The sequence below is a fragment of the Callithrix jacchus genome, chromosome 13, assembly GCF_049354715.1.
Source record: "Callithrix jacchus isolate 240 chromosome 13, calJac240_pri, whole genome shotgun sequence".
In the NCBI taxonomy this organism is placed as follows: domain Eukaryota; kingdom Metazoa; phylum Chordata; class Mammalia; order Primates; family Cebidae; genus Callithrix; species Callithrix jacchus.
In genome coordinates this window covers 102,488,688-102,502,414 of record NC_133514.1, presented here as the reverse complement: position 1 = coordinate 102,502,414, position 13,727 = coordinate 102,488,688, and the positions used below count along the sequence as shown (strand labels likewise).

The window sequence follows — 13,727 nt, the reverse complement described above, 5'->3', positions numbered from 1 at the left end:
TGGTGGTGGGCACCTGTAATCCCAGCTACTCAGGATGCTAAGACAGGAGAATCGCTTGAACCTGGAAGGCGAAGGTTGTAGTGAGCCGAGATCATGCCACTGTACTCCAGCCTGGGCAACAGAGTGAGACTCTGTCTCAAAAAAATAGGAAAGAAAATAAAAATCTGAAATATCTGATCCATGAATAAGCAGTCATTCAAGAAAAACCCCAAATAAATCATAGGAAAATTTACCTTTGCATTGGAGCAAGGGTGCAAATATTTGTCTGCTAATTCACTTGCCTTTTCTTGGTCAGTTTTAGTCTTCTAATAGTATAGGAAGATTTTTTTTTAATTTCTTCTAGTGTCTAACATAATAATCAGCACACATTCCAATGATACAATCTGTTAATCTTTCTGATTTGATATTTTTCTTCTAAAAGCTCTCACACACACCTGGCTGATGGGGTGTGTTTTTGGCTGTACCTCTTTTATTGATTAGTCTTTTTCATGTGTAAAGAATACTCGGGCACCCAGGGGAAACTTCCACAGACTTTCTGGATTATAGGATATCACCCTTTCTATGTAACAAAAGTATTAGTATTTGGAAAACCAAGCTACAACATATGAAGTGTATTAAGAACGATGGTCTCCCCAGAATCCACATGAGCTTTCCCCATCTTCGCTTGTTTTTCTAAAGATAAAAACCATTCAGCAGTGTTCGTAGTGGGATCTAGCAAGTGCTCATGCTTGCATAACAACATTTCACTTTGGCCGTCTCAACTTTGTTATATGTAAATAATGTTGTAAGTAATCCTTGAAACGGTATAATATGTGCAACCACTGTTTATTTTTTTAATACTTCCCAGTATTTCATTATTTATTTTAAATGTGATTTATGATTGATTGATGGATGTTTGACATGCAAAATAACGTATTCCCAGGAACTCTAGGGAAGACAGAAGGATGCATGGGAGTCTCACAACTCCTTCCCTTGAGCAGAGAGCTGGGCTCACTTACGCAATTGAAAAACCCAAACAGGAAATTAATTGTTAGCTAAGCAGGTATTTAAATGATGCACGCCCATCCTGAAACTCAGATCTTCTCCTGATGGAGTTCCATAGCCTTTTGAAAGCATATTAGATCGCTTCATTATCATTTGATTTCATGAAAAGGCAAATGACATGTTGCTTCTCACTCCACTGTGTGGACAGTCCAAAGCCCTTCAAATGCTCATAAAGGTCACAGTGCCCAAGTTTAATGTCTTGGATGTGGAAAGAGATATTGTAAGGGATCGTACTGACTTGCATGAACTTTAAAATGTTGTCAAACCGCTCAGAGGTTATATCTTAGATGCAGCATTAAAATAGAAACAGACAAATAAAACCATATGTTGAAATGTGATGTTCGATTTGTGTATCAAAAACACGTGGGTTTTTTTCCCCTTGTATCCAACTTTCTCATGAATCACTGGAGTTTCAAATCATCTAGTACACTGTTCTTCCTTTATATTTTCTGTAGGACAGCCTCAAGTAATGGAGTAAGTAATAATCATAAAATTTTAATGAATACCGAAGCCAGTTTTCCTTCTGGTTGTTAGGAGCTTGGACTTTTTAAACCATGGAAAGCTAGACAGAGTTTAAGTTTCATGGAGTGTAAAGGTAGACCCTGTACTTCTGGTACCTCATCATAAACTCATATCTTCAGGGGCTTCTCTTGGTATGTAAAATTGTAATTTAGTTTAAGATGTTGGGAAATTATGTTTAATAAGAACATCTGGACATTGCCACACATCATTCATATTGGTAAATTGCATGGATAGATGATTTCCTTCTAATATAAAATGTCAAATTAATCTGCATTGGGAATTCCAGTACAGGCAGGGGGGGCCTTGGCTGTATCACTCGAGTCTGTTTTGATAGCATCCCAAATGCCACTGTTTTTATATTGAAAGCAAACTTGATATGCTTTTGAGGTAAGATACCTATCGCCACTGGACTGCATGTGAGAAATGTTGGAGAGGGATGAATTGGCACTGCTGTACCCAGTGATGCTTCAGAATTTCTGTCACCAAATTTGTCTTTTAACAATTGTATGGATTTTTCATAAATTTCATGTAAGACTAATAAATTACGGATTTCATAAAATTTTTATAAATTTTGGTAAAGGAAGAGATGACTTAAGTTTCTTCTAGGAATGGCGATTCACCTGGCAGACCCAGTCGTAGTGTAGTAAATTGATTTGACCAATACAGGTTGAATATCCCTAATCCAAGATTTTGAAACAGTTTCAAAAGAAAGTGTCAGATTTCAGATTTTTGAACTGGGCATGCTCAACTGGTATTCTGCAAATATGCCAAACTTCAAATTAATCTGAAATCTGAATGCTTCTGGTCCCAAGTATTTCATATGAGGGATACTCAATCTGTTATATAGTCAGATTATACTAATTTGAAAGGGTGGAAAATAATGCTCTTAAATTTTTTTTTATTAAAATGTGATAAAAAAATTAAGGGTATCAAAATTCTTAGAAGACCTTATCTAACCTATATGAAAGTTCTGATGATTTGACAAGGTGGAACTTGTTTCGAGACACAGATAATGTCTAATTTCCCAAGTAAGTGGTTTCTGCTCCTTTCTCCACCATGATGTGTTCACACAGGTGATATGGTGGGTGTAGGTGACATGCAGTTCCCAGTTCATAGACCATGTTTAACTCAGTTTCTCTTCCTAGAAAGCATGCCCAAACACACATGAGTGAGAACGATGTTGTGGTAGGAATAACCTTGAATCTTATTTTTTAGTTACAAAGAAATACTTCTTAAAAATGGTAATTTAACCTTTATAGTCAAAATATCTTGGAGTATATTCTTGAGATTTGCATATCCACTGTGCCCTGGTTAATTCTCAGCCTCTCATGTATGACATGGAAGTGGTGAAGGCAAGGAAAGGGGAAATTAATGGGAGCAGGAGACAAAGGAGGGACAAAGGGACAGTAGCTCCAGCAGAAACGCCAACACTGTGCTATTTTACATAAAATGTAGAGACTGTTTAACCATTTAGGTCCATTTATCCATCTGCCATTTTTTCCTACATTGTCGTATTTATTGCAACTACATGCATTATAAACCTTGCAAGACAATGTATGTTGTTATTTCTGCTTTAAGAAATTAAGAGCAAGTCTTTGCTGTAATAAACATATGTGTTCATGTGTCTTTATAGTAGAATGATTTACAATCCTTAACATATATATCCAGTATTGGGATTGCTGGGTCAAACGGTGTTTCTGTTTCTAGATCCTTAAGGAATCACCACACTGTCTTCCACAAGGGTTAAACTAATTCATATTCTCAGCAACAGTGTAAAAGCATTCTATTTCTTCACATCCTCTCCAGCATCCGTTGTTTCCTAACTTTAATAATCACCATTCTAATTGGCCTACACTATGGAATACTATGCAGCCATAAAAAAGAATGAGTTCATGTCCTTTGCGGGGACATGGATGAAGCTGGAAACCATTCTCAGCAAACTAATACAGGAACAGAAAACCAAATACTGCATGTTCTCACTCATAGGGAGTTGTACAATTAGAACACATGGACCAGGAAGGGGAATGTCACACACCGGGGCTTATTGGAGGATGGCAGTGCTAAGGGACGGAGAGCACTAGGGAACATACTTATGCATACGGGGCCTAAAATTCACATGACAAGTTGATTGGTACAGCAAACCACCATGGCACATGTATACCTATGTAACAAATCTGCATGTTCTGCACACGTATCCCAGAACTTAAAAAAATTCTCTGTGTGTACTCAGATAGTTACTGTTTATAATGCTCTTTACTCCTTCCTAAAGATGCAGATTTGCCCCTAGTGTCATCTCCTGTTAGCCTGGAGAACTCCCTTAGTGCAGGTCTGCTGACAATGAATTTTTCATTTTTTTAAAGCTGAAATGTCTTCATTTTTTAAAGCTGAAATGTCTTCTTGAAGGGTATTTTCATTGGATATTCTGGGTTGAACAAGATTGTTTTCTGAGCACTCAAAAGATGTCATATCACTGTCTTCTGGTTACTGTAGTTTTCTGATGAGAGGTTTGTGGTAATTAAAATCATCCTTTCCCTGTATATAACGTTTAATTTTTCTCTGCTTCCAGGAGTTTCTCTTTAGGTCTCAGCAACATCACTCTGACATCTCTGGGCATTTTGTGTATGTGTGTAGTTAACCTGTTGGGGGTTTGCCAAACTTATTTAATCTGTAAATTTATATCTTTGACTAAACTCTGGAAGTTTTCAGCCATTGTTTTTTCAAATATATTTTTCTGCTCCATTTACTGTCTCCTCTCCCTCTGGAACTCCAAGTACCAGACCTTAGACCTCTAATATTAGATTTCAAATGAATGAAATCTCTATTCATTTTTTAAAGTCTTTCTTTCTCTTTCCTTCAGACTGGATAATTTTCATTTATTTTCAAATTCACAAATTCTTTCCTGCATTATTTCTCCATTCTTCTGTCAGCACATCCAGAAGGATGTTTAAAAATGTCAGGTCTGTTTGTCAGTTCTGTCATTTCTGTCTTGTTCTTTTAGCAGTTCCTCTGCTGAGATTTCCTGTTTTGTTCATTACAGGTATATTTTCCTTTATGTAATTGAACAGTTAAATAGCTACCTTAAAGTCTGATAATTCCAACATGTGGGTTATCTTGGAGATTGTCAGCATTGATTGTCCTCACTTTGAAAATGGGTCACATTTGTACATGTTATGTTGTGGACAGCCTGCATCTTGCTGTATTCATTCAGAGAGTGTGGATTTTTTCTTCTAGCAGGTAGCTAACTTGGTTAAATTAACTTGGTTAGAGTGGAGTAGGTTTGAAATATTTGTTAGGAATGAGCTGTTTGCTCTATTTTCTTTTCAGGTCATTTAGGTACCTTTCAGTTTCTTATATGGTACAAGTGTTTTAAAAAAAAAAAAAAAGTCACTCAAATGAGAATCAGTATGCTTAGCTTCCAGTCTCAGTCTTAATAATAGTTGGCTACCTAATCACCTTTATGTTACAGTTAGCAATCATTATGTTATAATTAGCCAAGTATTGTTATTATGATTAGTTAATTGTTATAATAAACAGTTTGTATCTCTCTGGCCTGTAGAATGAGAGGCCTGGTCAACCTTAAAGGTCCTTTTCTTATTAATATTTTACAGTCCTTTCATTGCTTAATTTAAGGTACTTTGGAGTCTGAGTTAATTTATTTCATAGGATTCAAAATGTTGATTTCATATATTATGTGGCAGAAAGAATATCCCGGTATTAGAAGATGTGGTCATGTGTGATTGATATTTTTCTTTTAATCTCAGATTACCTTAAAAATATTACACACCTAATTTGATTTAGGCCTCAGTGTTTCCTGGGCACAAGTTATTTCATTCAAAAAACAATAATTGAAAAGAGTTTTATTTTTAACCTAATACTCTATTTTAAATGTTTGTTTGTCTCTTAGGAAAAAGTGCTGCAAAGGGTATAAATTTGTTCTTGGACAATGCATCCCAGAAGGTATGTAATATAAAAAGATACGGTCTCACTTTATTCACAGCTAATCATTAGAAGTCTCAACTTGAGATGTTCATGGAATATAGGTGTTATCTGTGTCTGATTATCTGTGCATATGTGTATTTTTTTGGCATTAAATTTTTCTGATGCCAATTTTGTTATATGTAGTGTGCAGTGTCTGAATCATTACATGATGTGTTTGCACACATTGAGTGATTCTTATATAGTATTTTGGGTTTATGGTTAATGGGCTGTAATCCCCCAGTTAGCATTTTATACACAGTTAGAACCAACCCTCCTCCCTTGGCCTCTCTCCCTGCTTTTCACCTGCTAAATTTTAAGTCCCTTTACATGACCACCAGCAAACACTCCCTGAGGGTTCAACCCAGCACTGAAGACACAGAGCAAAGTAAGGCAGGGACCCAGCTCTCAAGTTACATGCATTCAAATTGAGGAGCCAGAATGGGGAACAGATAGAATCGATAGACCGGGATTTTAATCACGCTTCTCCATCCTATTAATAGCTGTGACCTTAGCCAGGTTACTTTCTAACCCTTAGTTCTTTGAGGCAAATGTTAGTATGTGGGTCATGCGACGGTTTTAGGAATTTTGCCACATGTCGGGCACTTGGCACAGAGGCTGGTTCTTATTACTGCTTGATAAATGGTGACTGTGGTTATTGCTGCTGTTGTCATTGCTAATAATAACTGCAATATGTGCAATAGAGACATTCAAAGAGGAAGTGCTCAGAAGGGGCACATTGCACAGAGGCCCAGGGCAGTCAAAGAGGGTCTTGGAAATGAGAGGAGAAGTCAGACCATGTTATCAAGGAAGACTGCCCAGGACTTAATCAAATAGAAAGTAGAAGGCTGCAGAGGGTTCTGGGCAGAGCCCTGACACAGCACTAAAGATTATTTGTGTGAAGGGCATGGGGTTAGTTTGTCCAGGGCTGGGGTGAGGTGGGGGGGTAAGGGGGAGCGTTAAACAGTTTTCTTCACCTTTGCCCAAGAAGCCAGATCTCTATAGAAGATCTAGAGCCCAGCCAAGCTAAATCTGTTGCATTATCTCATAGAACACAATTTTTGATCAGTTAGAACTAGATTAATCCTGTGGGGCACAGTGGCTCCCAGCACTTTGGGAGTCCTAGGCAGGTGGATCAGAAGGTCAAGAGATCAAGACCATCCTGGCCAATGTGGTGAAACCCTGTCTTTACTAAAAATACAAAAATTAGCTGGGCATGATGGCACGCACCTGTAATCCCAGCGACTCAGGAGGCTGAGACAGATGCAGTCGCATGAGTCCAGGAAGTGGAGGTGGCAGTGAGCCGAGATCATGCCACTGGTCTCCAGCCTGGTGACAGAGCAAGACTCCATCTCAAAAGAGAAAGAAAGAAATAGATGAATCCCTCCCGTTTATTGCTGTTTTCAGTGGAAGTATGGCACAGTTCATTGAACCATAGCTGTGCCCTTTGAGCAAGCTGCCGTAGGAAGGCTGGCTGGGAAGTCGCTCCACGTGTGATGGTTGATGTGGTCTTGGGTTTCTCTAAGTTGAATTTGTCTCTGCCAGCCAATTCTGTTGGTTCTAGCATGATGGATAAACCCACAAAAGTCACAATTGCATTTCTTTCTATACCAGCTTTTCTCAGTCACCAGCTGTGTCCTTTATGTTGCAGTTTGGCCAACTGCAAAGAAAGCTAAGTTTAGGCCTTGTGGTTTAAGATCTTATCTAAAGACCTTGCCAAACTGAATTGAAAACACATTACATGGATACCACATACTTAGAGTTTCTTTCAGTGTTAGTGGTTTCAAACCTCTAGGCCTTAAAACTAGTCTTCCTCATCCTAAAGTGAGACTGTAGCACCTGTAATTAACATAACCCAGAACTGAGTATTTTCAGGAAAAGTGGTCACAAACGCTGAAAGCCGCTTGGCCAGAGCTAATTCTATGCTCTGTTGCTTTCTGCTAGAACACTTTTTACAGAAGACTTGAAGCCTTGTTTTAATCTGTGGGGAAAAGTCAGTGATGGTTTCTTTTACTAAGGATATCTTTAGTAATAAAGGTTTTTATTATCAGAGAATGCAAAATACAAGTGCAGATTTCAGAAAATATTGTATATTAGGGTTCTCCAGAGAAATAGAACCAGTTTGGATTTTGATTTTCTATATATGGAGAGAGAGGGAGAGACTGAGACTGGGTGAGAGATTGAGACTTTTTTTAAGGATTGGCTCATGAGATTGTGGAGATGCAAGTCCAGAATCTTCAGTGCAGGCTGGCAGGCAAGAGATCCAGGGAGGAGTTGCAGTTGGAGTCTGCAGGCCAGAAGTCCTCCTTAGATTGGCAGGGTGGGGGAGGGGCTGTCAGGTTTTTTCTATTAAGAGCTTCACCTGCTTGGATGAGGCCCACCTCCATTACACAGGGTCTTCTGATTTACTCAAAGTCTACCAATTTCAGTGTTAATCTCATCTAAAATATACCTTCACAGAAAAATCTAGAATAATGTTTGACCTACTATTTGGATACTTTGGCCTAGCCAAGATGACACATAAAATTAACTGTCATAAATCTACCCCTTGTCAACTTGGCACTCATATGCATTGCCTTTAACCATACCTCATCTCCAGAAAAAGGCAGAAGCAAAGTTGTATGTTCATGTGACATGCTACAACTATCCTGCATGAAAACACACTCGCCCTCTCCCCAGAAGAGGGTACAAGTGCTGGGGCACTGGACTTCTCCAGCATCTCCTCGATATGCTTTAATATAAATACTGTGATGTAAATTAACAGTGTTTAAATACTGTGATATAAATCACTACATCTTATGAAATAATAAGAGGACAAAAGGAAGAAAACAAAGAATGGCATGCACGTGCGTGTGTGCACACACAGACACACATAGAAACACACAGAGACACACAGACACACAGACACACACATCCATGGAAAGGTAAGGAAGAAATACTCGTGACAATTTACAGTGCTTTTTTCTATAACTTGTCACATGGTCATAGCTGATATATGTAACCTGCTGCCTTCTACTACTCAACTCATATTCCCGTTGCCCTCAGCAAGCACCTCGCCTGATCATGGTTCTTTCTCTACCTGATAAGGTGACCCACACCTTCATTCCTGAAGGATCTGAGACATTAGCCCTGCCTGAATTGGGTTGTCGCCTTCTGTTGACTTTTTAATCACAGGGTGTGGCAATACTAAGGGGCCACCCAAGGTGTTTCTGGTGTTCCAGAAATTCTTCCTTCCCTCTGTTGTGGGGTGACAGTACAATCTGCCCTTGGTAGCCAGGATCAGTCACCCCAGCTAGCACAATAACTCCCTTTTTGCCTGCTGATGCAGAGACCTAAGGAGACCAAAGTGGCCAGGTGGTGGCATCTTAATTTTCAGTTCGATGGACTCATTTTTGCCTCTGTTGCTGGAAGCATTCCTCCCTTTGGAACTAAGCCCTCTAGCCCAGTGTAACATAAAGTTACAGGAACAGGAAGAAAAATGTTGCTCATGGATCAGTAGGTGTAACTGTGTGTGGTGCCACTCCCACTTCCACTCCTTGATTCTGAGACCTGTGAATCCTGGTGATGGGAGAAACCACACCATATGTTGGATACTGACTCAGAGTATGTACATCCTCCTGGTGAACCTTGCTCCAGACTAAATAGCTGGGTACCGTGGCCTAGCCAAGTTGACATGTAGCATTAACCATCACAGATGGCAAAAAGAAACTAGGGTATCTAAAGAAATATGTTAACTAGTAGGTGGAAGCTACAGCTTTTAAGTGTTGTTGCCTCATATTTGCTGCTCTAAGTCAGGACTCAGTGAACTACGGCCTGTGCGCCAATTCTGATCCTGTAAATAAAGGTTATTGGAACACAGTCAAACCTATTAAGTATTATCTGTGGCTTCTTTCACACTACAGCAAAACTACAGCAGAGTTGAGTAGTTGTAAAAGAGATCTACAAAGCCAGAATACCATCTGGCCCCTTAAGAGAAGTTTGCTGACCCCTGTTGGAAATGATGTCTTGATTGGCCAGGTGATAGGATGATCTGATTTGTTCTAGTTCAGCAATTACTAATTCAGCATAAACCGTGGGAAAAGAGCAGTGCCGGTTACTCCAGGGGACATGCTCCCTGCCAGGTAGATGAGCAGTCATAAGAACCAGCAGCAAAAGAAGCAGAAGAATAGGTAAAGCTTTTATTGTGCATCGGGCATGGTGCTTAATGGCACCATCCAATTTAATCTTCCTAAAAAGCACCATGAAGTGTGGGTATTATTCTCTTTATTTTGTAGGAGAGGAAGCTGAGGCTTAAGGAACCCAAGATCATAGAGACAGTGGCAGAGACAGTATTATAAAAGGGCTGGAGGAGTTGGTTGGACGTTGCAAGAGGTAAAAACAGAATAAACGAAAGTGTGGAGGTGAGAAGGCAAGGATGTGAATAGGGATGATGGAAAAGAGAATTGAGTTGTGCTGCAATGTAAGGAACTTACAGGTAAGTCTCAAGGTTAGAAAAGGCTCAAGGGATGTAAAGCCAGACCTTAAACACAAGAGTGAACCATTTACATTTCATGTTAATTCGTAGCAAGTGTAAAGGTTTTTAAACAAGGGGATGGCATACACAGCACTACGCTTTGGGAAGGTTAGCCTGACAGTGTTATCCCAAATGGTTTTAAAAGCTAAAAATCTTAGGATGGAGATCCTGTTTACCAGGGAGGTTCTGAAGGTCTGGGTGAGAATGGTACCAAAAGAAATAGGACGGAGAGGATAGAACGTAGATAAATTATAAAGATAAAAGCTACATGACTGAAAGCTGATAGGCTCTGGGAAACGAGCATCAGAAATGGAGTGTTGAATAAATTCATTAATCCTGCCTCCTCCAGAAAACACACAAAATGGGCAGGGCAGGAGGAGGTGGTGGGAAGGATTCACAGAAGACGTAAACCCACCAGGACAAAGAACAAGGAAAAGGAGATAATAGCAACAAAACTTCAGGAGCTGGAGAACAGATGGGGAAGTGGTAAGTAGCTTAGCAACAGCAGAAAGGTTGAATTCTAGCCAGCTTAAGGAAACCAGGGAGCAACCTGGTTTGAATGCCCAATACTGAAAAAGGAACAACCCCAATTTATAACAAAACAAATAATCAGTAACACTACAAATAAACTAGATAAAGGGGTGAAAGTAACATCAAAACAGGATTGATTAAAAGTTTAAAGAGAAGCCAGACTCCCAGATCTTGTCCTTTCCTCTGCTCATACAAAACACTGCCTCTTCCACATCCAGGCAGAAGAGCAAAGATACGTTTTCCTAAGACAGTACACCAGAGCTTAAGGGTCTGAGGGAGACCAGTCAGAGCTGAAAATGAACACCCAATATTGAAAAGGAGGGTTTCGTTAAGTGCCCACACCTTGAATTTTGAAGCCCCCAGCCTTCTCCCTTCACCTGAGTTCCAGAATGACTTTACTCTCAGGCAAGGATTTGGAAATGCCTTCTCTGGGCATTCTAGACAACCCAAGGAAAAGGTCTTAAACTGAACTTGGAATGCACCAGCCAGATCACTTCCAGTAATATCCAGATGTTATAAAATCTACCATATGCAAAGAGCTTCTTCTGCTAGTCTGTTTTAAATACACCATGAATAAACTAGAGCAGACATCTAAGGATCATCAGACATTAAAAGGAAAATACCATTTGAGCCAGCAATGGAATATATTCAAAGGAAAAATCATTACACCAAAAAGACACAGGTACTCCTGTGTCCATCAACATGCTACTCACAATAGCAAAGACATGGAATCAATGTAGGTGCCCATAGTAGTGGATTGGATGAAGAAAATGTGGTACGTATACACCATGGAATACTACACAGTTATAAAAAAAAAAGAATGGAATCATATCCTTTGCAAAAACCTGGTTGGAGCTGGAGGCTATAATCCTAAGCAATCTAACACAGGAAGAGAAAACCAAATACCACATGTTCTCACTTATAAGTGGGAGCTAAACATTGTGCACACATGGACATAAACATATGAACAAGACACTGCAGACTAGTAGTTGGGGGAGGAAATAGTGGGAGGGTTGGAAGGTGAGTAGTGGGGGGATAGTGGGAGGGTTGGAAGGTGAGTAGTGGGGGGATAGTGGGAAGGTTGGAAGGTGAGTAGTGGGGGGAATCGTGGCAGGGTTGGAAGGTGAGTTGGGGAGGCATAGTGGGAGGGTTGGAAGGTAAGTAGTTGGGGGAATAGTGGGAGGGTTGGAAGGTGAGTAGTGGGGGGAATAGTGGGAGGGCTGGAAGGTGAGTTGCGGGAGAACAGTAGGGAGGTTGAAAGGTGAGTTGGGGGAGAATAGTGGGAGGGTTGGGAGGTAACTTGGGGGGGAATAGTTGGAGGGTTGGAAGGTGAGTTGGGGGAGAATAGTGGGAGGGTTGGAAGGTGAGTTGGGGGGAATAGCGGGAGGGTTGGAAGGTGAGTAGTTGGGGGGATAAAGTGGGAGCACTGGAAGGTAAGTAGTTGGTAGGCAGGGAAATAGGAGGGTTAAAAGGTGAATAGTGTGGGGGGTATAGTGGAAGGGTTGGAAAGAGTAGTAGGGGGAAATAGTGGGAGACTTGGAAGGTGAGTTGTGGGGGAGAATAGTGGGAGGACTGGAAGGTAAGTAGTGGGAGGAAAATAGTGGGAGGGTTGCAAGGTGAGTGGTGGAACAAGTAAGTTTTTAAAGATATAATTCAAAAAAAAGTCTTCAGAATTAAGGATATTAATTTCCAGATAAAAAGGGTTTACCAAAGACTGAAGTGGTACCATATAAATCCTAAAAATGTTTAGAGAGGAATAAAATATGCTTCATACAAAAGATCAAGAATTTGAATCTCATAGGACTTCCCAACAGCAGCATTGAAAGCTGGAAGACAATGGAACAATCCCTTCAAAATTCTGAGGCAAAGTTTTCCAACCTAGAATTATATATGCAAACTATCAGTAGTAATCATAATCATAAGTACTGATACAAGGTATTTTAGACATGCATGATCTCAAAACTTTACATCTGTGATCACATTTCTCAGAAAGCCAATGGAGAATATTCTCCACTAAAATGAGGGAGTTAACTGGAAGAGAGAAAGACGTGGATGTATGGTTTGGCTGTGTCCCTGCCCAAATCTCACATCAAATTGTAATCCCCACAGGTCAAGGGCAGGGCCAGGTGGAGACAATTGAATGATGGGGCGGTTTCCTCCATACTATTCTCGTGGTAGTGAATAAGTCTCCCAAGAGCTGATGGTTTTATAAATGAGAGTTCCCCAGTACACGCTCACTCTTGGCTGCCACCATGTAAGGTGTGACTTGGCTCATTTGCCTTCTTACGTGCTTTAAGGCCTCCCCAGCATGTGGAACTGTGAGTCAGTTAAACCTCTTTCCCTTATAAATTTCCCAGTCTCAGGTATGTCTTTATTAAAGTATGAGCACAGACTAATACATGTGGGATCCAGGAAACAGGAATCCAACACAAGAGAGAGGGAGGTGATGGGCATCCCTAGGTTCATGGTGAATGCACATTTCTGGAGGCAGCTGTAGGCCAGCCACAGTGCTGGTAATCCCAGCACCATGGGAGGCCGAGACAAGAGGATTACCTGAGTTCAAGACCGAGAGGCAGCTATGCAGCAGACCTACAGAGTTCTAGATTGAAGTTGTCCAGAAACAGCCTTCACTACTTATTTAACAGAAAGCAATTAATATGAAGAATTGCTAACTAGAAATTGAGAAGCAAAAATGCAGAAGGAATGCTAAGTATGGAGGTAACAACTGCAGGAAGCAGCTGCTACCTGTAGGCTACGGAAACAGAGAAGATATTGGCCCAGTGAAAACTTAGAAGTTTGGAGGACCCAGACCTCTGAGGAAGAGGTACTGACAAGCAAGCTCTATTTCTTGGAACTCATTGGAAGTTACTAGTAGATCAGGACCCAGACCTTTGAGAAGGAGGTACCAGATGGCTGGCTGGGGCTGGTGTCTCTGAAATGGGATACAGTGAGGCCAATTCTGCAACTGTTAGAAAAAATGCAAGCTGGATTTTGCTGCTCCTGCTTTCTTTTTGGTAGAGACAGGGTCTCACAATGTTGCCTAGGCTGATCTTGAACTCCTGGCCTCAAGCAAGCTTTCCACCTCAACCTCCAGAGTAGCTGAGACTACAGGCACATGCCACCATGCCCGGCTTGCAGCTGC

At 40.6% G+C, this 13,727-nt stretch overlaps 1 protein-coding gene across 10 annotated transcripts in view; it reads left to right on the top strand.

Moving 5' to 3' along the window:
* CCBE1 (collagen and calcium binding EGF domains 1) overlaps nucleotides 1-13,727 on the top strand; it is a 296,722-nt gene that overhangs the window by 205,054 nt on the left and 77,941 nt on the right. For 7 of the 10 annotated variants that reach the window (XM_078348245.1, XM_078348244.1, XM_054244274.2 and 4 more), the window contains exon 3: nucleotides 5,471-5,523. In XM_078348245.1, coding sequence (XP_078204371.1) covers nucleotides 5,471-5,523 — 53 coding nt within the window. Of the gene's footprint in view, nucleotides 1-5,470; nucleotides 5,524-10,403; nucleotides 10,541-13,727 lie in introns of all 10 variants that reach the window. The other 3 variants (XM_078348241.1, XM_078348242.1, XM_078348243.1) reach the window with 1 other exon arrangement.